At 41.3% G+C, this 26,235-nt stretch overlaps 2 protein-coding genes and 1 long non-coding RNA gene across 5 annotated transcripts in view; 2 read left to right on the top strand and 1 right to left on the bottom strand.

Moving 5' to 3' along the window:
* FBXO11 (F-box protein 11) overlaps nucleotides 1-1,005 on the top strand; it is an 88,818-nt gene extending 87,813 nt beyond the window's left edge. For 2 of the 3 annotated variants that reach the window (XM_032352044.1, XM_032352043.1), the window contains exon 22: nucleotides 49-1,005. In XM_032352044.1, coding sequence (XP_032207935.1) covers nucleotides 49-364 — 316 coding nt within the window. In that variant the 3' untranslated portion in view covers nucleotides 365-1,005. The remainder of the gene's footprint in view (nucleotides 1-48) is intronic. The other variant, XM_032352045.1, reaches the window with a different exon arrangement.
* A 515-nt stretch (nucleotides 1,006-1,520) lies between these two features.
* Nucleotides 1,521-26,235, bottom strand: MSH6 (mutS homolog 6). The gene is given in 12 exon segments (XM_032352042.1): nucleotides 1,521-1,692; nucleotides 1,811-2,010; nucleotides 2,116-2,270; nucleotides 2,860-2,949; nucleotides 3,259-3,376; nucleotides 4,390-4,655; nucleotides 6,567-9,114; nucleotides 10,501-10,670; nucleotides 13,677-13,876; nucleotides 25,869-25,955; nucleotides 25,957-26,011; nucleotides 26,014-26,235. Coding segments are annotated over 12 exon segments (4,080 nt in total). The 5' UTR covers nucleotides 26,123-26,235; the 3' UTR covers nucleotides 1,521-1,610.
* On the top strand, nucleotides 4,650-25,002 carry LOC116595548. The gene is made up of 2 exons (XR_004287732.1): nucleotides 4,650-4,993; nucleotides 24,646-25,002. It is a non-coding gene; the product is annotated as an uncharacterized LOC116595548 (long non-coding RNA).

The following is a 26,235-nucleotide window of genomic DNA, read 5'->3' as shown; positions in this document are numbered from 1 at the left end:
TTGAGGAAGTAACATTTCAAGAAAATAATGTAAGCTTTTGCTTTTTAGATGTCACACTTGTAACACCACAGATCGAAATGCCATATGTGTGAACTGCATTAAGAAGTGCCATCAGGGACATGATGTAGAATTTATTAGACATGATAGGTATGTAGCACACTTGCTTGCTCTGTTACCCACTTATTTCCACCCCCCCCTCACTTTCCTAATTTTTGGGTTTTCATTTTGCTTTAGGTTTTTCTGTGACTGTGGTGCTGGAACACTGTCTAATCCTTGTACATTAGCTGGTGAGCCTACACATGATACAGATACACTATATGACTCTGCTCCACCTATAGAATCTAATACATTGCAGCACAACTGAATTCCTTCCCTAAAGAAAAAGTCCTGCCATTCTAACATCATAACTTAAAACATTTTTTTCGGAAGAAGATTTAAAATATTTGCCCATGCTACAGGAAGAGACTGTATTAAAAATGGATACACGAGGTCAGTTGACACTATGAAGCTCAAGCTACCAAAAAGAAAGTGGCAATATATTGACTCAGGATCTCAAAGCTGGGTGTTTTAGCATTACTGTGTAAAGACTTTTGAAGGGACAGAAGTGAAGAAATAAGCTGCAATTTTGTACAGATACCAACTTCTGAAAAAAAGCTGGTGTTTTTACAACTAGCATTGAATGCAGTCCAATTTGCAGTAGTACTCTTCAATAGACAAGCAGCTTTGTTGCTGCCTTTATGGACATGGGTACCAATTGCTTTTGTAATATGGTAAAAATGTGAGCTAGCACTTCTGCGTTTCTTTTGATTTTTTTAACATGTATTCAGATTGAGAAATATGATTTTAATGCTTTAATCTCATGTAGTTTGTTTTTAATTTCAAGCAAATCTTCTTGTACTTGAATGTGCCCTGTTTTGTTAGCACACCTAGACTTGCTGTAACTGTACTCATGTCCCAGTATGTACGTTCTTTCTATGAAAGAGAAAACACTAATCTTAAATTATATCCAGCAATGTTTCTGGTATCCTTTAAGAAAAGTTAAGACTATTATTTCCTTCCCTTCCCTGTGCAGCATTCAAAATCACCCCTAGAAAAAGTGAGTGTTTTAATGAGACTTCCTAGGAAGGGATGCACTGTAAAACAAAAAGTATTCTTGTAACTCAGTTTTGTGAAAGGTAAAAACTACTATGTTTTAAAGTACACTTTAGAAAGTCTCTTCAAAACAGTCCTGTATTTGAACTCTGTTCATAGTTTTTTTTTGAACAGTTTAGACAAACCGCTGGAAATTAAAAACAATTTCCTGCATTAAGCTGAGACAAGTATATATACAGCCCTATACAGTTTCATAGCCCCCCCCCCCATTTATGTGTATTGGTGACAGTGGGTATAAACAGCCTGAAAGTGTATGCATGTACCATAACATCTAGACTTAATATATTGTGGAGTATTCAATAACCATTATGTAGAAGGTAGATAAGAATTAAAAGGGTTTAATTTCCTAGAAAGAAAATGGAAAAATGGTCATTTTTAAAAAATAAAGTTTATTAGATCATAATGTTGTCTGAATTTACCACCTTTGTCAAAAGCCAACTCAGAGCTTCCAATGTAGTCTATAATTCCTTAATCAAAGTCAGTAATTTAGGGACAGCTTCAGCATCTAGAGTCGACCTTTCACTAGCCAGGCAGACTTCCCTTAAAATTAAAAAAAAAAAAAAGGTATCAGTTCATGTTTTCCATAGTGCATGAATAAACCGCAAAGGGGGATGATGAAGGTCAGCTCCATAGCAAAATTATATGCAAGTATAATTACCGAAATAATCGCAGTGATTGAGTCATCTTCTCAAATTCTCTTGCTTTTCTATGTCCCTTTTGAATAATCTCCTCTGGAAGATTAGCAAGCCTTGCTGCATTAAAGCCATAGCTTTTAGGACAAGCTCCCTTAATGAATTTATAGAGAAAGGTAATAGTCTCCTGGCTGGGATCCTCACATTCATTTTCTACCATGCATGCCTAAAAAGGAAAGTATTTTATTATGCTGTGTTCATGTGCTAGCAGTGGACATACCTGTCTTGATTCTCTCCAAAATCTAAACTTCTGAAAGCAGTTTATACATACCATGTGGCCCAGGCGCACTGCAACATTTTGAGAATAATCTTCTACTAATGAATGGTAGTGGGTAGAAAACAATGTACGACACTTTATGTTCTCAGCAAGTTCTTTAACAACTGCATTTGCTATTGCTGTTCCATCAAATGTTGCAGTACCTCTCCCTATGAAGGTAAAATATGCATAAATTATATATCTGCCTTATACCACAAAGGAATGAAAAAGCCGGGGGGGGGGGGTAAAATAGTGACATAAATTAGTGCATCCAAATAATAGACCCCATTTAGCTAAACATCCACTTATCAGCCCTGGGAGTAGGGTACATTATATTTTTGAAAATTTCATTTTTTAATTAATCTCTACAACCCAACATGGGGCTCTAACTTAACCCTGAGGTGAAGAGTCCCACATTCTACCAACTGAACCAGCCAGACACCCCTGCATTTCTTTTTTTAAAGAGTATTCTTCAGGTACCAATGATCTTCAGAAATGTCCTATTAGTTTCTCATTAAATGTTAACTATTTTAATAGGACAAAATTTAGAGCCTTATAATCAAAGACCATTTTTAACATTATCTATTATCTTCCAGTATAGGTCTGAATGGCACTAGAGGTGGGTCTGTGGCATTAGAGGTAAATGCTTTCAGACTTTTTAAAAAGAAAGGGCCAATCATCTTCAAGAAAAATTAGAGTTTACAAAAAAATTTTTTTAATTTTATAAATAGCCTTCAAATGGAAATTGGAATGTCTTACCCAATTCATCCACAAGGACCAAAGAATGTGCCGTTGCATGTGTAAGTATGCTGGCAGTTTCACTCAATTCAACAAAGAACGTACTTTCACCTAAAAAAACCACACACACACAACATACTACTAAATAGAACTAGAATACTGAATTAGTCTGTTCATCTTTTTTGTTCATATCATGAGCTACCCAGTACTAAAGATTACATCTCATTAAGAGATAATGCAATTTCTTGCTTGAAGAAAGAATACTTTCAAGTGCCTCAGAGTACTCCACTCTGTGTAACAGGAAAAATCAAACATCAAGTTTAATGGCTGGTACACATTTCAAGACAGATGTATTTATTGTACAAAATATAGAAATGAACAGGCCAGTAATAAAGCCTTAGGTGAAAAAAGAAAACTCACCTGACATTATTCTGTCGGAGGCACCAAGTCTAGTAAATACTCTGTCAATTGGTGTGAGCCTACATACTTCAGCAGGTATGTAACAACCCGTTTGGGCCATTACAGCTAATAGGCCAGCCTTTGGAGGAAGGAGGAAAAGGTCTTTACTAATTGGTATTAAAGAAAAACATAGATACACATCATTTATGTAGTAGTCAGGCACTCTTAAAAACCGTTCACAATCCAAAGCAGGTAAAGTGAAGCCTAAAAAAACAAGAGGCTTAGAACCTAACTGGCCTTAAAACCGCAAAGCCTGTGAGATTTTAACCCACTGCATTAGTGGTCTCACCATTGGCTGACTACACAGTAGAATCACTTGGAAGCTCTTTAAAATTACTGATGCCTAGAACCAATTCCAGACCAAATGTATCAATCTGGGACAGTGGAACCCTATCTGTACTTTCTTTGTCAAGCTCTCCTAAGTGATACCAAAAAAAAGAAAATGGGATTGAAGACCACTGGACTATATACTGCCTCTTGCTAGTTAGCGTATTTGGCGAACCTAAGATTAAATACAGGAGAGCAGGGGGGTTGGCAAATATTTTTAGTCAAGGGCAGTCTCTGTCACATTTTTTTCCTTTCTAACCCTTAAAAAATGTAAATCATTTTTAGCTTAGTGGCTGGCCAACCCCTGGTATAAAAAGACAGATATATTTATTGTTTTTCATGAAAGCAGTTTCCAAAGGTTATTAAAGGTCATGAATTGTATTTGCTCACCTACTTGAACAAGTCTGTCATGGTTCTTTTATAAGGATTCCCACAAATGAGTCTGAGTAACACACCTCTAACATTTTCATTCATTATGGATACATATACCTTCAGAGGAGAGGAATCCAATCAAGTCAGAGTTCGTAAAGTCATAAGCTGAAATCTCTCAGATTTTTAATGTATGCTCCCATTAACATGAGCAGATACTTGATAAAGGTAAATACAATTCTCAATTTTCAATACAAAGCATTTTTCCTTTGCTTCCTAGTATGCTGGTGACTGAATTCTATATAATTTATGTGCTACTTGGAAAAGGGTGGCGTAAATATGTAATATATTCCCAAAGTATACAAATGACCTTGTGCACCTTAAGGTTCAGTTTACCTGTCTCATGAGCGTAGACTTGCCCCCCATATTAGGTCCAGTAACAAGCACACAATAAGCTTTGCCATTTTCCTCCTCTTCCTCACAGCCTATTAGAATGTCATTAGGTATAAAGTCATCTCCAAAAAAAGTCTTCGTGATGCAGGGATGACGTGATCCTCTAAGGTCTAAGAAGGGAGGAGTACCTTCTTCTGGCAACAGAATTACTGGACGACACATAGGGCCATCACCCCCTCGACTGTAGTTAGCCAGGCACAGTAAGACATCTGTTCAAGAGAGTGTAAAAGTGAGGCTTCATCATTTTAGAAGCTGCTTAAGAAGCACAAAGATCCAACTAATTAATATAAAAAGTCATTCAAAAACACTTTTCCAGTGGAGGATGGTATGTTCTAGTTGCTTTTTATACATTTTTTTTTCTAACAACAGGCACTCTAGAACACACAAAATGCTTTAATGCGTTCATTAACAGAAAATGAGCCACCAGCCTAAATGTTTCTATGTGTCTTCATGGGAGCACTTGTAGTGAAATGAGAACTCATTTTCATCCCAAAATCTCTCCCCTCAAAACAGACCCCCTAACATCTGGACCAGAGGAATGCCAAGGGTAAGCTAAGAGATACTGGGGAAATGCTAGACTGAACCGCTTTTACTTGACCTAATCCTGGAACTAACACTTCTTAGAAGTGAAATATTAACACAACAGGCACACTGATACAAAAGCATCTTTTTGAACACCTGTCCTGAGGGACACTTTAAATTACCCACCAAACTGCTCAAAGTTGTATTGGTTTAAGGAATCAATGTGGTACAAACCAAAGGATACTTCTGGACAGTTGTATTCAGATCAAAAAAGTTCTTTTACAAATTTGGGTAGTTACTGTTGTTTTTTTTTTTTTTTTTAAAGATTTTATTTATTTAAGAGAGAGATCACAAGTAGGCAGAGCAGCAGGCAGAGAGGAAAGGAAGCAGGCTCCCTGCTGAGCAGAGAGCCGGATGTGGGGGCTCGATCGCAGGACCCTGAGACCATGACCTGAGCCGAAGGCAGAGGCTTCACCCACTGAGCCACCCAGGTGCCCCTGGTTACTGTATTCTTAAAACACAGCGGGGGAAAAAAAAAAACCTAAACTGTGAAACACCAAAGGCTCCAAGTATGTTGGAAATTTAAGGGGAAAAAAGAGTATTTATGAAATTGAAAAGGTTGCCAAATTATAAATATATAAATCAGGGCTCTTAGAAATCAGCTGTAAGAAAGAAAATGTGATGATCTGGGCTAAGAGCAAAAAGAATAAAATCTTGAAATCTATGCATGAAGGGGCGCCTGGGTGGCACAGTGGGTTAAGCCTCTGCCTTCGGCTCAGGTCATGATCTCAGGGTCCTGGGATCGAGCCTCGCATCAGGCTCTCTGCTCCTCGGGGAGCCTGCTTCCTCCTCTCTCTCTCTCTGCCTGCCTCTCTGCCTACCTGTGATCTCTGTCAAATAAATAAATAAAATCTTTAAAAAAAAAAAAAAAAAGAAATATATGCATGTAAAGAGATCGACTGAAAATACAAGAAGTGGTGATGGGCCAAGATAACAGTTTTAACTTATTCTAACAAAAATGAGAAGCTTAAAAAAAAACCCAGGGGCACCTAGATGGCTCAGTAGTTAAGCTTCTGCCTTCGGCTCAGGTCATGATCTGGAGCCCCACATCCAGTTCCCTGCTTGGCAGGGAGCCTGCTTCTCCCTCTCCCTGTGCTGTCAAATAAAATATTTAAAAAACCAAAAAATCAGGATCATGATACTAAAGGTACTAAAATCTGGGGTGCCAGGGTGGCTCAGTCAATGGAGCATCCAGAACATAGGACTCGCCTCCGCTTAGGTCCCTAATCTCAGGGCCCTAGTTCAAGCCCTGAATTAGAAACAAAATTTCCTGCTTTTTAAAAAACAAAAAACTAAAAATCTATCAATCTTTCAATTATTCAAGACTGAACAAGACCAAAAAATGAACTTGAATTGCTCCAGGCAAACTAAGCCATTTTGTCTAGTGAGGGCACAAGTATATACACATCAAAATACATAACCGTATTCAGAAATATGCCTCAATGGCAAATGTCCAATGGACTTAAATCTTAATGCATAACTGGGACATAAGACATGACTAACCAAACCCTTAGGAATAAGCTTGTTCAAAGTCTTACCCAATACTGCGATGCACTCAACAGCAGACTGCCAGTCCTTATAATTTTTATCAAAGTTATAGAACAGTCGTCGCATGCAGTCCTTCAATGATATGTCTCTCCGTTCTTCAGCATTTATCAGATTAGCCAACTTCTTCTCAATAGTTTTGGTCCAGTATCGCTTACAGCCCTTCTTGGTAGATTTCAACTCGTACTCTTCTGGCAAATTACGAGTGATGAAATTCTCTGGAATTTCCAACTGGTAACGGTTCCTACCAATCCCCCAGTAGACAATGGTCCTACAGCCAATTCGACTGCGCTGTTTCTCCAAATATTCCAGGAGGCTCTGTTCATTTTCTCTTATGTCAGCAAGAGCTTGGTCATAATCAGAGTCAAATCCTGCTTTGGGAGTAATTAGTCCCGTCTTTCTAGCCTTCTCATGGTCAAAGGCTGTATCCCATCGGTTCAGTTCTATAGTCAAATCTGGGAAACGGCCCTGAGGAGTTTTTGTCTGTAGAGTAATGACCTGCTTAAGGATTTTAGACTTAAAGTTGTCAGCGATTTCTTCCATAATCTCTATAATTTTACATATTACTTTGAATCCTTCTAGAGCAGAAAGAAAATCAATAATCTTTTTTTTGCTGTATGTGGTTTCTTCATACATGATAGCCCTGCTATCTGGGTGGTTCTGGCTCTTCAGGGGAGACCCAACATTATGAATTTTACTCAGCAGCCTTTCAAGGTCTGGAAGCTTCTTCAGAAGGTCTACCACATCAGAGATTTTGTCAGGCACAGCCATGAGGTCTTCTATAGCATCTAGACGATCGTTGATAGCGTAAGGGCTACAGAGTGGAGCACAAAGCCACTGCTTGAGAAGCCGCTTACCAAAGGGAGTATGGCAACTATCAATCTTTTCTAGTAGGGTCCCTTCAGTAGAACCATTTGTTCCATTCATGAAAATCTCCAAGTTGCTTAATGTCACAGCATCTAGCACCATTCGCTGGTTGCCTTTAGCAAAAACAGCACCAGGTCTTGTAGCACTGACCATGTCAGAATCCAAGGGAATGTATTCTTCAAAATTTGCCATTGATAAGAGCTCTTGATCAATAAGGCATTTTTTGAGGTAGAAGACACAACCACCTAGAGCAGAGAGGGCCAATTCACTCTTTTCTCCTGGTGTCAACCCAAGAGAATCAGACTCTGAGGTCATACCTTTAAGCACCTGAGGTAACAGTACCCCACTGTCCTCATTTAACTTTTCCTTAAAATATCCTTCTTCAAGGAGCGTTCTCAATGTTTTGGCTGCGTCCCAGAATTGGGAGCCTGGTATCAGACCTTCCTGAAGTGAGGAGGATAATGAACCCTTTAGAATCATCTTAGTTTCTGTTGAGAGATTTCCCTTCTCAAACAAGACTTGTACTGGAGGATAGTGTGCCACTAGAGTCCTAAATCTGGAACAATGGCGATCATCCGAAAACTGACCTATGAAAAACTTTCCCAGTGAGGTATCAACAAAGCATACTCCATACACCCGAGTGTGGCCAGAAGAATCCTCCTCTTTTTCTTTGAGGCTAAGAAGATACTTACTATAGTTCTCAGAGGGATCACCTTCCAATACACTGTAGGTCTGTGTACCCTTAGTAATGACTCTACAGATCTCCCTCCTCACCACTCTATCATACTTAGATATATGTGCCATCTTCCGGCATCGTGCCTCCATCATCTCTGGGGTCTCTGTCTGTTCCACTCGTGCTACTTTATAGCCCTTTTGAACCAGAGAATCAGAATATCGGCCAAAGGCAATTTCTGGGAAACCAGAATGAGCCCAGTTGCCTTTCATGAACACTAGTCCTAGTTCGTTGACTCCAATAAGAGCATCCATGTGGTATAGTTCATAAAACTTGCCCACCTTATAAAATATAACAAGATCAAAGTTCTGAGACTTAATCTGCCACCACTTCCTCATCCCAGGAGTACAGGAATTAAGGAAATCCTCAGGAACATAGAGTGTGGATGCATCAAAATCAGGGTGATCAGGTCGCCTCCTCTGTAGATCTCTTCTCTTGTCCTCCTTAAGCCACTCTAGGGTTTCATGATACCAGATAGTGGGGCGACTATTATCATCACATCCTCCACTAACGTGGGCTTGAGATTCAGAATTTTGAGGGGCAGAGAAAGCATTCAAAGCACTCTTGGTTTCTGATGAAATGCCAGTTGATCGTTTGGTGGCCAAGGGCATTTCCTTCCTTGAACTTTTCCTTTTGAGAGAGCCATTTCCAGACACCATTTTCTTCCGCTTTGAAGCAACTTTAACAGGACTGTCCAGGCCTTCACTGTCACTGTCCCCCACTCCACTGCTTATTTCATCACTACTTCCTTCCTCCTTCCCATCTGGCTTGAATTCCACGTCAGAACCACCAATGTCACTCTCCGAGTCTGATATGACCCTTCTTTTCTTTATTTGGCGGCTGCTTCGCCTAGATCCTTGGACCTTGGGCCGTACTTCCTCTTCACTTTCAATTTCATGATCATCTTCTTCACTCTTATCTGATGAGTAAGTTGCACCAACCTGACAGGCAAAGAAAGAGTTATTTAAATAAAAAAACAATCTGGAAAATTATAGTACTGCTGTGGAGTATCTCTCAATATGCTGCAGTATCCTGATCAAGAGAAGAACCCAGCTCCAGAAATGAGAAACTTTCCTCCTCCAAGAATTAAACACACACACACACACACACATCAATTTCAGTAGCATCATACTATAGGGTTAAGTGATTCTCTCCTGAGTTTTATCCTGTACAGTAGTGATGAAGCCATTAGCATGACCATATATCCCAAATACCTACAGTTGATACCCTCATTAACAATCAGCTGTGGAAATAACTTTAAATCCCCATTACCTTTCTTCCAGGGTCATCTCTCCTCTTCCAGAGGGATGTATTATGAACTTTGCCATTTTATAAATTTTAGTTTAAGAAAGCAGTGCAATCTGTATGGGTTTCTAGTCCTTGCTCTTCCACAAACCAGCTGTAGCTTCTTGGGCAAGGCATAATTCAGTTATCATGGATCTCCCACACATGTGAAGTTATATGAGGTTCAGTGATCTTTGTATTACCATCCAGTTCTAAACCTTTCATTAATGGTAAGACCCCTGGCCTCAAAAGTAAGATTAAAAATACTTTCTTTCGTTTCTCTTAAAATACTCGTTAGTTTGTTATTCCCTATCTATAATAATATAAAATCAGGCTCAGTCATAAATGAATCTCTTAAGTGCACAGTTCATTAATTTGTTAAATTAGAGAAGAATGATCAATTCACTCAAATAGTGACTATTAAAGTTTAAAACCCAGGTTGTATTTCAAGGGTATTTAACCTCTCTTACCTATCCGAAATACAAAAAAAAAAAGTATTGAGAGCATTAGGAAATCCATTTCCAGGGCTTAACCACACCCTCAAATAGAGGCTTACTGCCAGACATCATAACCAATTTTATCACCATGTTCTTACTGTCTTGTTAACCTGTTACCAAAATGGTACTACCTCTTATCTTCCACCAGGCTTGAAGCTTGAGAACTCAGGCAAAATGGCTGCTGAGATTCTAATCTAAAATAACCTACAGTCCTACAGAAATATAGAATTATGGGTACAAGTATTTGGGGTACATGGGTGCACAGTCGGTTAAGCATCCAGACTCCTGATTTTGGCTCAGGTGATCTCGCTTGTGAAATCAAACCCCTCATCGGGCTCCCCGCTGTGCATGGAGCCTCCCCATGCCCCTCCTCATGCTCACACACTCTCACAAAAAAAAAAGACAAAAGAAGGAATGTATGAGAAACTGTGTGTGTGTATGTATATGCAAATCATATAAATAAAACGAGAATATCACTTTAATACCCCCCCTTTTCCATCACTTTCCCAAAAGAATTAGCAACTGACTTGTTTAACAGTAGCCCACCTCCGTCTCTTCTTCTTCCTCTGGTTCTGAGGGTTCATCACACACTGCTAATTCAAGCCTCTCAATCTTGTCTTTATTCAAGGCTTCATCTGCACGTTGCATTGCTCTGAGTATTTCAGGCTTTGAACTGTAAAAATGACCTCCTTTTTGCACTTCCTTCGATTTTGAACCTAAAATTTAGATTTATATTTCTTATTAAGCAAATCTTATTTATAAATAAGAACCATTAGCTAGGGAATAGGCTCAATGTATAATATCTGTTGTAATGGACAAGAATCAAGAATAGTTTTTAATGCCCCATTACTTTTGACTGATAATAGATCAATAAAGCCTACCTAGAAGAAATTACCAGGGGAAAACTACTAGTGAAACTTAAATTACCTATCTGACCTCCTTGAAGTTGCCTTAACTGTTGGGTCACCTAGGGCTATTTCATCTCTCCTGACTGTGGCCCTAAATATAAAGCAGACCTCTTCAGATGAAGCACGAGATGTTCAAGGGGTTTGAGACGCTTTGTACAAAAAAATTACTTCGAAGGCAAAAACTACACTGACAGTTAAATGAAGCTATGATACTAAGTTTATCCCCAAGGTAATTAAATAGGGTATACTAAAAACAAAACCCTACTGGTAAGGATACTAACATTCTGGAAAGGTAACCTAGTTCAAACTGAATTTGTTGTTGTTGTTGTTGTTGTCTAGATTAAATCAAGTTGTTTGTTTTCAGGTCAAACTCTTCCTTTATCCCTTTATTTTTTCCCCACGACACTATTTATTTGACCCAGAGAGAGAGAGAGAGAGACAGGGAGAGAGCAAACACAAGCAGGGGGGAGCTGTGAGGGAGGAGGCAGCTCCCTGCTGAGCAGAGAGCCCAACGTGGGGCTCCATCCCAGGACCCCAGCCAAAGGCAGGTGCCTAATGACTGAGTCACCCAGGCACCCCTTAAATTTTCTTCAAGATTTTATTTATTTGAGGGACGCCTGGGGGGCTCAGTGGGTTAAGCCTCTGCCTTCGGCTCAGGTCATGATCCTGGGGTCCTGGGATGGAGCCCCACATCAGGTTCCCTGCTCAGTGGGGAGGCTGCTTCCCCCTCTCTCTCTGCCTACTTTTGGTATCTCTGTCAAATAAATAAAATTTAAAAAAAAGAACTGGAACCTAAGTGAAGGGTCCAATTCACTATAAAAAAAAAAAGATTTTATTTATTTGAGGGAGAGCACACCTATGAGTCAGGGGAGAGGCAGAGGGTAAGGAGAGAGAGAATCTCAGACTCCCCACTGAGTGGGATGTGGGGCTCCATCTCAGGACCCCAAGATCATGACCTGAGCCAAAACCAAGAATCACTCAACCGACTGAGCCATCCAGGTGCTCCAAGAGTTATAATTTTAAATGACACTCCTGTCCTCTGACCAAAAGATTAGATGCAGATAATCACAAGTCTAATGGCACAAAATTATTTAGTTTTTCCTAAGAGGCCTAACTAGCAAGGTCTTTGTTTTCTTCTGACCAAATCAGAAAACAAACCTGAACTTGTCTAAATTTAACAGATCCAAACATTATATTATTTCCTTTTTTCTACTGTATGATAAAACTAACAGGATATCCTAAAGTGCCATTACATTAGCAACTTAATGGACTGGCTAAAATAAAGGTGCAATTTCCCATTTTTCTAAAGAGCTGCACCAGTACTACAAACTGTAACAATCAAAATCCACTGGAGGGTGGCCTCCTAACTTCCTCAAGTGCCTGTTTGCAGCTGCACTCACCCCCACATATCTAATGACCTACCTCATCGTTACCCAAAAAACCCAATGCAAACTGCATTTACAATTTTAAGGACCTCCCCCACCAAAAAAAAAGAATTAAAAACCTACTTTTTCCTCATCCATGCTGTTGCAACAATTTGGAAATTTAAATGGCAAAGGCAATATTCAACAGGGTTGCATTTACAAAATAATGACAATATATATGTAAAATTTGGGGGGTATTTTTAAATTAAAAGTCGTGTTGCCAAAGCTCTGTTTAGAATCTCGAAATTAGAGGTACCTGGGTGGCTCAATCAGTTAAGCATCTAACTCTTGATTTCAGCTAAGGTTAAGATTTCAGAGGAGCGGAGAGAGACGGAGCCCTGCGCTTGAGATTCTTCCCCTCCCTGACCCATACTCACTAGCATGCTCTCATTAAAAAAAAAATATCATCATCTCAAGATTAGTCCTAGAAAAAGACCCTGTTACCTGGTTCAGCTCTCTCACTTTATAAGTAAACAGTATTTGAGTTACTTAGTTGGCCAAGATTATACAGCAAATTAGTGCTGAAGATAGAACCAAATGTTCAGATTCTCTTTCCATCCTGCAGGTCAGATTTCCATGCAGACTTAACTTTCTCAGTGTGCCCTCCTGACCCTGCAGGATGAACACTATGACCAAAAGTCAGAATTCCCAGAGACTCCTAGCAAATTGACCCATATTGTGATTCCTAAACAGTGAGTCCAGCAGCACCCTAGCCTGAAGATCCTGAAGATAATGAGCAAGGACTCATTCATGCTCAAGTGTAAACAAGCACTGAACCCTGCAAACACAATGTGCACACACGGTATAACTCAACAAACTGACAGGGTGCACCTGCCCCAAGTGACACTACATAGGCGGGACTGCTGCAGTCTAGGACTTTAAAAAGGTGGACCTGGAAAAAGAACATTATGGGTCCAAAAGTATGATGTGAAACTCAATGTAGATACGCTCGTAAGTGAGGGTTTTAAAGGCCAGGTAAATATGCATCTCCATCTGCCCTAGACAATGTCACTAATCTATTTGCTATATATCCTGACTGCATTGCCTTTCTCTTAGATCTCTGAAGACGGGACACTGTTAACTTAGCCTTTTCATGCCTGAATTTGGTAGTATGGTCCAAATGAGATCTAATCATGAAAACATTTTCCCCTTAAGGGCATGATACTGCCATAAGTCAACTGAAAATAAAGAAATAAAAATTCCACTCCACAACCAACCAGACCAGTTGTATCTTTTTCCCATGATGGAAGCATTCAGCCTACCACTCCTGAAATTTATTGGCATAAAACACACTTAATTTCACTGTCTGGCAGTCAAAGACACTTGTGCTCATGTGCTGTGTGCTTGCTCTCTTACTCACTCTCACACACACTGAGGAGTAGACTCTTACCTGTATATGGCTTTAATAGCCTTCTGCTAACCCAGCCCCTTGTTGGGCTGTCATCAAAAAACTGTACATGAACTCGGACAGACTTTCCTTTCTCACGGATGAATGTTCCATCAAAAGGGTGGTTGTATACCAGGCAAGGCCACCAGGGGTAACCCTCCATCTTGGCCCAAACCAAATCACCTGGTGAGAAGTCACAAGAACTGTTGCCAAAGGAAATACATAACTTGGTTAATATCTGGTTAAGTTGCATTATAGGCAATTACCTACAAATAAGCAATTCCAAGGAAGGCATCTGGCATTAATACTGAAGCCTTTGAAGTCTTCTGGCATTAATATTCAAGCACCCAAATTCTAGAATTAATTTTTAAAAATCAGATGTTCAAGTCATTTTTAAAAACATAAGCAAATATCACAATGCTTATTTAAAATATTAAGACAAATACAAATATAATTAATTCTGGTATTAAGATGAGAAACTACTTCTCAGAATAATCAATTTATAAACAATGGCCAAATTATGACAGAATACTGATGCAAAGAAAAAGGCACAGACTCATTGTACATGCTCTCCAAATTATAATGTATCACACCTGTATACCACAATATGGTACGTATCAGGAATAGGACCTGACCCAGGGCATTAATAAAATATGAAAAACACTGATATGTGATTTGATAATGACAATAAATATTACCTCATTTGACTCTAGTATACCACAATATGGTACGTATCAGGAACAGGACCTGACTCAGGGCATTAATAAAATATGAAACATTGATATGTGATTTGATAATGACAATAAATACTACCTCATTTGACTCTATTTGAAATGTTTCCAGTTAACACTCCACAACCTACCTAGCACACTACCACCCTCCAGCCCTAAAAATCTTGTGAAAAAATTCCATTTGGATTCGAAGTGCCTGACTTGCCAAAAAATAATGAATATATATGCCTGCAGAATCAAAAACAAAGATTCAATCTTCATGAAAACTAATTTGGTCCTGAAGGTTTCTTGAGAAAGGGAAAGGAGAGGTAGAGGAAGAAGAATCTAGCTGAAAAACTACAGCAGATATACGCCTGAAATTAATGAAACACTGCATGTTAGCTAACCAGAATTAAAATTAAAACTTGACAGGGGCACCTCGGTGGCTCAGTCGATTGAGCCCCTTATTGGAGGCTGCGCTGGGTGTGGAGCCTGCTTGAGATTCTCTCTCCCTCTCCCTCAGCCCCTCCCTACTCATGCACACATGCTCTCTTAAATAAATAAAAACAAAAAAGTAAAAATTTAACTACAGCAGAGTCCCTCAGTGATGGAGATTCCACAACAGCTAATAAATTCTGCTCAAATACTATATACACCAAGATTTTCTGAACTTGCTGAAAGGTTTTCACTGAATAACTGCAGAAGTAAAATAAATAGACCACAAACAAGAACATTTTAGAACAGCTTGCATTAGTACACTGGGGTGACCTTATTCAGACCTAAGGATAAAGTTAAAGTATTCCTTTCTTCAAAAATGTGAATATGGAAGCCCCCTAGGCTACACAGTTAGAAAAGAGACAAAAACAACAGCATGGCTAGCTTTTCTCAAGGGCCTTTGCAGCATGTGCACTCTGACAGAAATCTACAGCAACCAGCACAAGCACAAATCCATAAATATTGCCATCAAGCTCACCACGTAGTTCATCTTCACAAAGGAAGCTCTTATCCAATTCCAGTTTCTACCATGAGCCCACGAACAGGAAACAAAGACCCTGAGAGCTGTGCAGAATGGTCTACAAGCCTCCCTACTGTCAAGCAGTCTTTCTCTTAACTTCGGCCAGGTAGCCACTTAACCACAAAAAGCCTATCCCGAGTTATCAGAAAACTGTAAGCTTTTTTTGTTTGAAAGTACCTGAGACTACCCTAAAACTGTACTCTTTCTGCTGCTAAAGGAGGGAAGTAACTGGTCTCCCTAAAGACACTTGATCGGTTCTGAGTCCAAATCCTGAGCATCATTTTAGATGACTGGTCATAGTAAGTACATGTTAATTCAATGAACATGTCCCCATCAGGAAGCATATTTCTGGCTGTATAGTTTTGAGACATTAGGCTTCAAAATGCATGATCGAAGCAAATTTTTCTGAAGGGTATCAGCAGGGATACCTATCTGTCAAGCCAGGCTGCCCTTTATTTCTTATTAAAGATTTTATTTATAAGAAAGAGAGAATGCGCACTGAGCAGGGCAGAGGGACACTGCCCTCTGAGCAGGGAGCCCAACTCGGGGCTTGATCCCTGCGGATCATGACCTGAGCCCACGGCAGGTGCTTAACTGACTGAGCCACCCAGGTGTCCCCTGACTGCCCTTCTTAAAGGCAACTAAATCCCTTAAAAAGTTGAGATTCAGGTAACATTTTGGTGTGTACATAGCAAAGTCTAAGCCCCATGTGGCTAGTTTGAGGCAGTCTCTTCCCTATGTACTCAATTTAGTAAATACAGGTGGATAAGTGCTGAGCCCAACCAGTATGAGTGAGGTTTACAAAGAGCTCCTGGTTTGTAAAATTCAAGAGGTCGGGTTTTTTTGTCTGTGTGAATGGAGTTATGGAGGGTAAGGACTAATTGCTGAACTGGGCACCAGCTATTTTATAACATACATGTCTTACAAAAGTTACAAATTCTCAAGACTGGAGTTAATGGATACCAGACTGACAAGCATGTACATCTTGGTGGTACATTTGAAGTTCAAGGAACAGGATGCCTCAAAATCTGATGGAATTCTATTTTGCCTGGTATGAGGCAACGGACCACTTGCAGGAATCTCAGCAGTCTTGGGGGCTCCCAGAGAAACTACATAACTAGATGAAAAAAAAAATTTTAAAGATTTTATTTCCGAGAGAGAAAGCAAAAACATGAACGGGGAGGGGCAGAGGGTGAAGCAGACTCCCCACTGAACAAGGAGCCAACTGCAGGGCTTGATCCCAGGAAACTGGGATCACGACCTGAGCTGAATAAGGCAGACGCTTAACCAAATGAGCCACCCAAACACCTACCTAGATTAAAATTCTCGAGCAAATATGAGATGGCCAAGCCTGACTCCTGAAAGTCCCCTCTATCCTTAGCTAAAAGTAACTCAAGTTTCTGACTGAGACCTAGAAGTCATGGGGAGAATTTTTTTTAGCTTTACACCTTAACTTATTTTGTGATAAAATATTACTGTTTTAACATAAGTAAGTTCATTCTAGTTTTATTCCCAAAGGAAATAACTTGAGCTAAGACTACGGTTACCTTAAAACTCTCACTTGTACAAATGTAGTACAAATTGCAAAACACACTATACAGTGGTGCTCAAAGGTCTCATAAATTAGAAGATTCTTTTCCAAGGAACCAAAGTTATTAAAAATTTAGTATCTTTAAATTTATTTTGCAAGGCAAATGTACATTTCCATTAGAGAAAAAATGTGTAAAAGCTAATTACAATCACTATCAGTTTTTTTTTTTAAACATTTTATTTATTTGACAGACAGAGATCACAAGTAGGCAGAGAGGCAGGCAGAGAGAGAGAGAGAGAGGAGGAAGCAGGCTCCCCGAGAGCAAAGAGCCCGATGTGGGACTCGATCCCAGGACCCTGAGATCATGACCCGAGCCGAAGGCAGCGGCTTAACTCACTGAGCCACCCAGGCGCCCCAATCATTTATCAGTTTTCAAGTAAATTCCTTATCTGTAAAGTTAACTATTCAAATTGTTTTTCAACATCACTTTACCCTAAATGTAATCATATACTTATAAAATCTTACACATAACCTAACTTTTCCGATGTTAGCAGTTGGCAGTACACTATAAAATGCAAAGACTAAAAAATTTAGTTAATAAGCACTGTTAAAGTGCCGAAGCTTTTTAAAAGCTGACACTTTGAAAATTCTGGTCCAGGAAACTGTGGCTTCCAACCAAAATGAGCATTAAGCAGGTAATAAAATATACCGTGTAAGTACCCCTGGGTGACACTGTCTGCCTTCAGCTCAGGTCATGATCTCAGGGTCCTGGGATCGAGTCCCACATTGGGCTCCTTGCTCAGGGGGGAGCCTGCTTCTCCCCCTCCCTCTGCTCCTACTCTCTCTCAAATAAATAAAATCTTTAAAAGCAAAATAAAATTTCTCTTCAGTTAATGCCAAAAAAGTTTTTAATTTTGTGGGAAGACTTCAACTCTCTATAGGTAATTTTAAAACTTTGATTTCTAGTAGTTGTATAGTTTCCAAAGAATGCCAACATAAAAGGAAATATAATCCATGCAAATACTCAAGTTTTCCTACCAACACTAAATACTGTATTTTAAAATATATAGAGGATACCTAGGTGGTACAGTTGGTTAAACATTTCTCGATTTTGGGTCAGGTCATGATCTCAAGGGTCATGAGATTGAGGCCAGAGTTGGTCTCTGCATTTAGCACAGAATCTGCTTGAGATTCTCTTCCTGCTCATGCTCATTTTCTCGCTCTCTCTCAAAAAAACACCTTTTTTTTTTTTTTTAAGATTTTATTTATTTATTTATTTGACAGACAAGAGATCACACGTAGGCAGAGAGGCAGGGAAGCAGGCTCCCTGCTGAGCAGAGAGCCCGATGCTGGGCTCCATCCCAGGACTCTGGGATCATGACCTGAGCCGAGGGCAGAGGCTTTATCCCACTGAGCCACCCAGGCGCCCCCCCCCCCCCCCGCTTTTTTTTTTCTTCCCAATAAAGCATGGAAATACAATGCAAGCCTACGGTTCACAGCTGGAATGTGCTATAATCTGTCATACGCTGGTCCTTGTCAAGAGCCTAATAATCCTATAAAATCACATCCAGCTATTCTACTGGCTCTACTTAAGGCCTTACCCAATATATTAACTTCACTGTATTTTAATATTTGGCTATATTTTCTGATAATCTTAACATCTTTCTCTTTTCATGTAACTGTCTTAACAAGGATCATTAGCCCTATGCAAATCCAATTTGAAAATATATAGGCCAAAAAGTCACCTCACATCTAAAGATTTTATTACAATGTAAAATACACTGCTTCCTAAAGCCCAAGCTAAAATGCCAAAATATTGGAATTACCTTACAAGGTACTTACAAAGAAGATCCAATTAAAACTTTATGTGTGTTTTTTAAAATGTTAATATATAATTCTTCTTAAGTTTATTTAGGTAATCTCTACAGCCAATAGCTCAAACTCAAAACCCTGAAATCATGGGGCGCCTGGGTGGCTAAGTGGGTTAAGCCTCTGCCTTCAGCTCAGGTCATGATCTTGGGGTCCTGGGATCGAGCCTGGCATCAGGCTCTCTGCTCAGCAGGAAGCCTGCTTCTCCTTGTCTGTGTCTGCCTCTCTGCAGACTTGTAATCTCTGTCAGATAAATAAATAAAATCTTTAAAAAAAAAAAAAAAAAAAAAAACACCCTGAGATCAGTAGCACCCACTCTTCTGACTGAGCCCCCCAGGACTCCCCAAAATGTTAATATATCTTAAATTCTTGATATTCTTGGGATTCCAAAGGCAGTTTTAAAATGGGGGGGCAGTGCTGTGAAGTGTGTAAACCTGGCGATTCCCAGACCTGTACCCCTGGGGCTAATACATTATATGTTAATTTAAAAAATAATAAATGTGGGGCGCCTGGGTGGCTCAGTGGGTTAAGCCGCTGCCTTCGGCTCAGGTCATGATCTCAGGGTCCTGGGATCGAGTCCCACATCGGGCTCTCTGCTCAGCAGGGAGCCTGCTTCCCTCTCTCTCTCTCTGCCTGCCTCTCTGTCTACTTGTGATCTCTCTCTCTCTGTCAAATAAATAAATAAATATTTAAAAAAATTAAAAAAAATAATAAATAATAAATGATAAAAAGGAGGGGAGTGACAGCTCAGAAAAACAAATGTAAAAGCCGTTGTACAGGGTGATGGACACTGGGGAGGGTATGTGCTATGGTGAGTGCTGTGAATTGTGTAAGACTGATGAATTACAGACCTGTACCCCTGAAACAAAGAATACATTATTTAAAAAAAAAAAAAAAAAAAAGCTGTCATACAACTAGGGCACCAGGCTGGCTCAGTGGGTACAGCATATGACTCTTGATCTCAGAGTCACAAGTTCAAGCCCCACGTAGGCCGCAGCCCTTACTTTAAAAATAATAATAAAACCTTCATACAACTAAAAATAAGAAATGACTCAGTAAAGCCAAACATACACTGAACAGATTTTTTAAAATTTTGCTTTTTAAAGTCACATTTTGTTTTCGCTTTAGTCCATAATCTTGGTGTCAATTACTGGTTGTACCCCCAAATTCATAATCAACTTTTTAGGCCATCTACTCTAAAAAAAAAAAAAAAATCAGTGGATACAAAAGCACTACTAGAATTTGCTTCTGTAAGCAATAAAAAATAAACTGGGCTTGTCTAACAAAAACCTGTGCATATAAACATTGAGTCATAACATGAACACACTCTGAAACCAACTTTAGAAATCAGTTATTGGGTGTTTGCAACTAACTCTCAAGGTGGACCATTAGAGGAGACTTCCCCTACCCTTAAACAACTAAATGCAGTACTGAGAAAAAAGAAGTAATCAGAACAATTAATTCCAATGCCCCCACAATACCTACTCACCTACCAATACACTTCTGCCCATATACCTTTTCCTTCTCCTTCAGCTTGTATTAACTATGGCTCATCATTTATGCACAAGGGTCTAGGGTGACCATATGAAACTACCATCCAAACTGGCATCTAATATTATTTTCTAAATAGCACTGGAAAAGAGACCTCAAAGAAGTTAAAAGAAAACAGGTTCTTTAGAATTTTTCTTCAAGATTTTATTTATTTGAGAGAGCAAGTGAGAATACAAGTGGGGTAAGGGGCAGCTGACGGGGAGCCCAGTGTGGGACTCAATCCCAGGACCCCGAGATCATGACCTGGACCAAATGCAAATGATTAACCTACTGAGCCACTCAGGCACCCAGAACCCAGGTTCTTTGTGGAGAAGCTTAATTTCATGCCTTAGAGCATGTAAAAATCATCACAATGAAGGTTTTCAAAAGCCCTGAGGCAATGTTAAGCCATAAAAGCAGCTCAAAAGGGGCGCCTGGGTATTGCTCAGTCATTAAGCATCTGCCTTCGGCTCAGCATCCTGGGATGGGGCCTCACATGGGGCTCCCTGCTCAGGTGGGAGCCTTTTTCTCCCTCTTCCACTCCCCTGGCTTGTGTTCCCTCTCTCGATGTCTCTCTCTCTCTCTCTGCCAAATAAATAAATTAATTAAAATCTTTTAAAAATTACTTTTTATAATGGCACCGGGGCTGGCTCAGTTGTTAAGCGTCTATTTGCCTTCAGCTCAGATCATGATCCCAGGGTCCTGGGATCTGGTCCTGCATGGGCTCCCTGCTCAGCTGGGGAGTTTGCTTCTCCCTCTTCCACTCCCCCTGCTTGTGTTCCCTCTCTCCCTGTCTCTCTCTCTGTCAAATAAATAAATAAAGTCTTAAAAATAATAATAGTAATTTTTTTAAAAAGCAGCTCAAAAGAGGTTCCCACAGACCAAATTATGACAAGTTGAGCATCTTTTTTTTTTTTTTTTAAGATTTTATGTATTTGAGAGAGAGAGAGAGTACACACAAGAAAGCACAAATGGGAAGGGGGAGCAGGGAGCCGCTATATAGGGCTCCAACCCAGGGCCTGGGATCATGACCTGAGTCTAAGACAGCTGGGTAACCGACTGAGCCACCCAGGGACCCCAAGTTTGAACATCTTTAATACCTGCTTTAATTCTGTCAATCAAAACAAGTTAGGTCTGTGACACTGAGTCCACAGAATGTTTTTATTTTTATTTCTATTTTTTTAAAGATTTATTTATTTGACAGTAGATGGAGAGGCAGGCAGAGAGAGAGAGAGAGAAGCAGGCTCCCTGCTAAGCAGAGAGCCGGATGCGGGACTCGATCCCAAAACCCTGAGATCATGACCTGAGCTGAAGGCAGCGGCTTAACCCACTGAGCCACCCAGGCGCCCCCACAGAATGTTTTTAAAGAGCTTGAATTTTTTTAATTCTGTTTTCTTAAAATAACTATTATTATATTGGGTGTGATATTAATTGGAAAAACATACTGCTATAAATACGCTGAACTGGGGTGACTGGGTGGCTCAATGGGTTAAAGCCTCTGCCTTCGGTTCATGTCATGATCTAGGGGTCCTGGGATCGAGCCCCGTGTCAGACTCTCTGCTCACGGGGAGCCTGCTTCCCTTTCTCTCTCTCTGCCTGCCTCTCTGCCTACTTATGATCTCCGCCAAATAAATAAATAAAATCTTTTTTAAAATAAATAAATAAATACACTAAACTGTACGAAAGTTCTTAGGAAAGCACCCACAACTACTGCAGATAGTTACCTTTAAATAAAGGTGCTGAAAAAAGATTTGCCATGTCTGACCATTCCTTGTCTGTGAATGGGAACAGGGCATACAATTCAAGGAGAGAGAATTATCACTGAAATAAAACTGTAAAAAATAAACTAGCCAAGATTTGTAGTAATAATAATAAAAAGCCAGACATAAGTGGTCAGAAGCCTTATAGCTGTCACAATTATTATCTCAAACTACAGAAAAAAAGGAAAAAAGAAACCTACAGAAAAAATAAAGTATGAGAAGCAGGCTTAAGGTACACATACGTCCTGCTACTTTTTTTTTTCTTTTTAAAGGTTTGTTTATTTTGAGAGCACAAGCATGTGCATGTGGTGGGCAGGGGCAGAGGGAGTAACAGACTCCTCAGACTCCACACTGAAAGTGGAGCCCCATGTGAGGCTCAACCCCAGCACCCAAAGATCATGACCTGAGCCAAATCAAGAGCGGGCCACCCACACGCCCCTCCTTCTACTCCTCTTATAGCCATTTACTTCAAAACTGATGTCATCTGGCCTCTCTCCTTGCTCTTATGTCCCATTATCTACATCATCACCAACAGCTGTGTGCTCTAGCACTTCGGTCTCTCAACTCCTCTTCTAAATCCTATCCCCACTGCCACTACCCTCATGCTCTCTCCATTACCAGTAGGTCTCCCCACCAAACACACTTAAGTCAATGAGATTTTTTTTTAAGATTTATTATTTTTTATGTAATCTCTACACCCAACGTGGGGTTCGAACTCACCACCACGAGATCAAGTCACAGCATCTACAGACTGAGTCAGCCAGGCACCCAGAGACTGAGCTTTCTAAATCCTCAATCTCCCCTAAGGATTTCTTAAATAAAATCTATTGAAGTATTAGCCATAAAGAAAAAGACTGACAAATCTGACATTACAAATTTCTGTTCAAAATAACATAAGCTGGCAAAAGGACGACCCAAGGTAGAAAAAGACTTTGAATCACACACCACTGGCAAAGAACTATGGGAAAAAAAACAAAACAGGCAAAACACTTGGAACACTTAAGTACAAGAGGAAATGTACATGTCCAACATTAAAAGATGCTCAACTTCTTCTTAAAGCTTTCAAGTGACGCTTAGAAAAGTCCAGATGTCTTGGTGGCCCATCAGTTTGTTCGACTGGATCCTGACATACCCTCTTCTTCAAGGGTCCCTTCTCTTCTCTTCCTGTCTATCACAATCTGCAGGACCTTCTTCCTGAACCAGCTTCCTAACACCCCCTTACTCCCTCTGTAGTTGACTCCTGCCTGCCTCTGGGGTCTTATCCTGAAGAGTCAAAAACCTACCCTGACATATATATCCCCCTTCCCCTGACCAAAGCACAAAGAACCTATACACTCCGCTTCTGCTCCAAGAATTGCCTTTTTGCTTGTCCTTGAATACAAGGGTGGATCCAAGATCCATTATGCCTAATTCTGTGCCTGGCACAGTAGCAGGTACATGATGTGCATTTGCTGAATGAAGGCCTTTTAGCATGGATGCAGGAATAATCAGTTCACGTAATATACAATAATAATTATATATAATATAGATTTTATATAATAAATATATATTATAAATATATAATAAATAATATATAATGTAAATTATATATAATAAATATAATAAACATTATAACACATCTTGCATGTCCCATGAAGAATGATGAAAGAAAAACTATTATGGAGGATGCAAATGTAGGGGAGGAAAAATATCTTCTTTCCAGCCTTCTGAGTTCTTGGCTGAGACCCCCTTAGGAGTAAAAGGTTAATGAGAGAAAACCAAAAAAAAGTTTATGTATACCCCCGTGTACATAGGAGATACTAAGGAAAACTGATTAACTCAGAACAAGAGACATCCTTACAAATGGAGGTTTCCTTTATAAACTAAAATCTCCCTTAGAGAGTAACATTGTTACTTCTCCTATCTACAGTTTCTCAAAAAGAATGAGCTCAGGGGCTCCTGGGTGGTTCAGTGGGTTAAAGCCTCTGCCTTCAGCTTGGGTCATGATCCCAGGGTCCTGGGATCAAGCCCCGAACTGGGCTTTCTGCTCACTGGGGAGCCTGCTTCCTCCTCTCTCTCTGCCTGCCTCTCTGCCTGCTTGTGATCGCTATCAAATAAATAAATAAATAACCCCCCCAAAAAAGGGGGGGGCTCAGGAGTGCCTGGGTGGCTCAGTCGGTTACTCAGCTGCCTTTCCCTGGGGTCATGATACCAGGGTCTGGAGCCCCATATCGGGCTCCCTGCTCAGCAAGGAGCCTGCTTCTCCCTCTCCCTCCCGATTCCCCTGCTTGTGCTCCATCAAATAAATAAAATCTTCAAAAAAAAAAAAAAAAACCCTCAAAATAATCTGTAAGCCAGAGGCATATCCTACTACTCTTCACACAATTATATAGTTAAACTCACTGCCTGAAAGGGTCACTTAAAGGAAAGTAGTACTATAATGACACTTAGGACTTTGGAAAATCTGTAGGACACATAAAACAACACATTCGAATGAGCCTACTCAGAACCACTAACCAACTCTCTGATCTTTAAAGGAGTTCACTTTTTCTAAACCTGTTTCTTCATCCTTTCAAAGGGCTACCATTATCCTTTGTGCCTAATACAATACCTGGGATACAGAAAATGCGAGCTTTTCAAAATGTCGCCCGCTGCTCCGACAAAAGGCCGGTTACGCCGTGGAACAGTACCGAAGGGCTCCGAGAGAGAGGACACCTCCCGGCAGGCCTCCGCACAATCGCGTCCATCCATCCCTGCCCAGGGCCAGACCACAGCCTTTAGATAGTCTCACTCTCGACTCCGGAAAAGATTGCGGGGCCTCATCCTCCCATGCAATTGTCAACAAAAGAGACACTATATCATAAAACAGCATCTTTTTCAACTCCGCACAATACTTCCACGTATATCAAAATTAATACAGCCTCTAAATTCTTCATTTGTTTTGTTGCACGCTCGGCCTATCCATGGAATGAGCCGGCGGACCCCAGCACTTTCTGCTCCCCCCACCTGCCCCGCCCCGCCCCTGCAACCCTCACGCGGACCAATCAGACTCCTCGGTCCGCGGCGTGACACACCCCCAGTGCACTCAGCTAGCGACCCACCCCCACTCCCACCTCCTGTACAGCCCACACAGGCTGGCCTAGGGCCCACCGCTCCCGGGGTCGAGGCGCCCGAGGCTCCCAGCCAAACATTCAAGTGCTTCCCGAACCTCTGCTGACCCTCAATTCCCTATCCCAGCTCTCAACAAGGAACCTCCTCCTCGAACCCCTCTCAATGCACGCCGCGCCCCCACAGCCTCTGCGGTACAAGTGTTCATCCTCCCCGAAGGCATTCCTCTTTCCCGCCACCCCTCCCCCGCTGCAGACAGGCACCACCCCTTCCCCCCCCGCCCCGGTGCGCACCCCGCGCGGAGCTTGCACAGCTCCTTTCTCTTCCTGCCCCACCCCCAACGCTCCCATCTCTCCTTTCTCCTCGCTACCCCGAGCAGTTTGCACTCCCTCTCTAATCCGGCCTTCCACCTGGTGGTACCCTCCTCTTCCTCCAAAGTCTGCGCGTCTCTTCCCCCGCTTTCTTCCCGCAGCCCATTTCCTCCTACCCTGTTTACAGTCTACGCCCCCTAACGCCAAGGCTACAAACTCGGGCCCTGCACCCTTTTAAAGCCAAGTATGCAGCCCCACGTCCTCCGAGCTTAAGGCCTAGCTGCGAACCCCCACAAGCCCTCCAAAGCGAGCCTCCCTTCCCTAGGCCCCCTTCGCCCAGCCGCTGTGCCCCCACCCCCAATTCCCCCCCGTCCCCCGCTACCTGGCGGGGACCGCAGGGGCGGCAGTTCTTCGCAGCCCTCCATTGACGTTCCTCGCCTCCGGCGGCGACGCGGAGCCTGCCAAGGGCCCAGGCCCGGCCTCGCTCCAGGCCGCATCCCCGCCGGGAGAAGGGGAGGCCCTGGTGGCGGCGGCGGCACCGCCGCCTTCACCTGAAGCCCTGACCGAGGACTTATTAGCATTATTCAGCGCTGGCGACTTGGGGAAGAAGCTGTACAGCGTGCTCTGTCGCGACATAGCGACGGCCGGCGAGGACCAACCGCTCTGTCGGACCGAGCGGCTAGACGCACGGAATAAAACGCGCGGCGACTGCTGGCGGGAAACCTGGGGGGAGGCGCGCTGCGCTGGAG

This window comes from Mustela erminea, chromosome 7 (assembly GCF_009829155.1).
Source record: "Mustela erminea isolate mMusErm1 chromosome 7, mMusErm1.Pri, whole genome shotgun sequence".
Classification (NCBI taxonomy): domain Eukaryota; kingdom Metazoa; phylum Chordata; class Mammalia; order Carnivora; family Mustelidae; genus Mustela; species Mustela erminea.
Note: the sequence above shows the minus strand (reverse complement) of the source record. Positions and strands in the feature narration are given on the sequence as shown.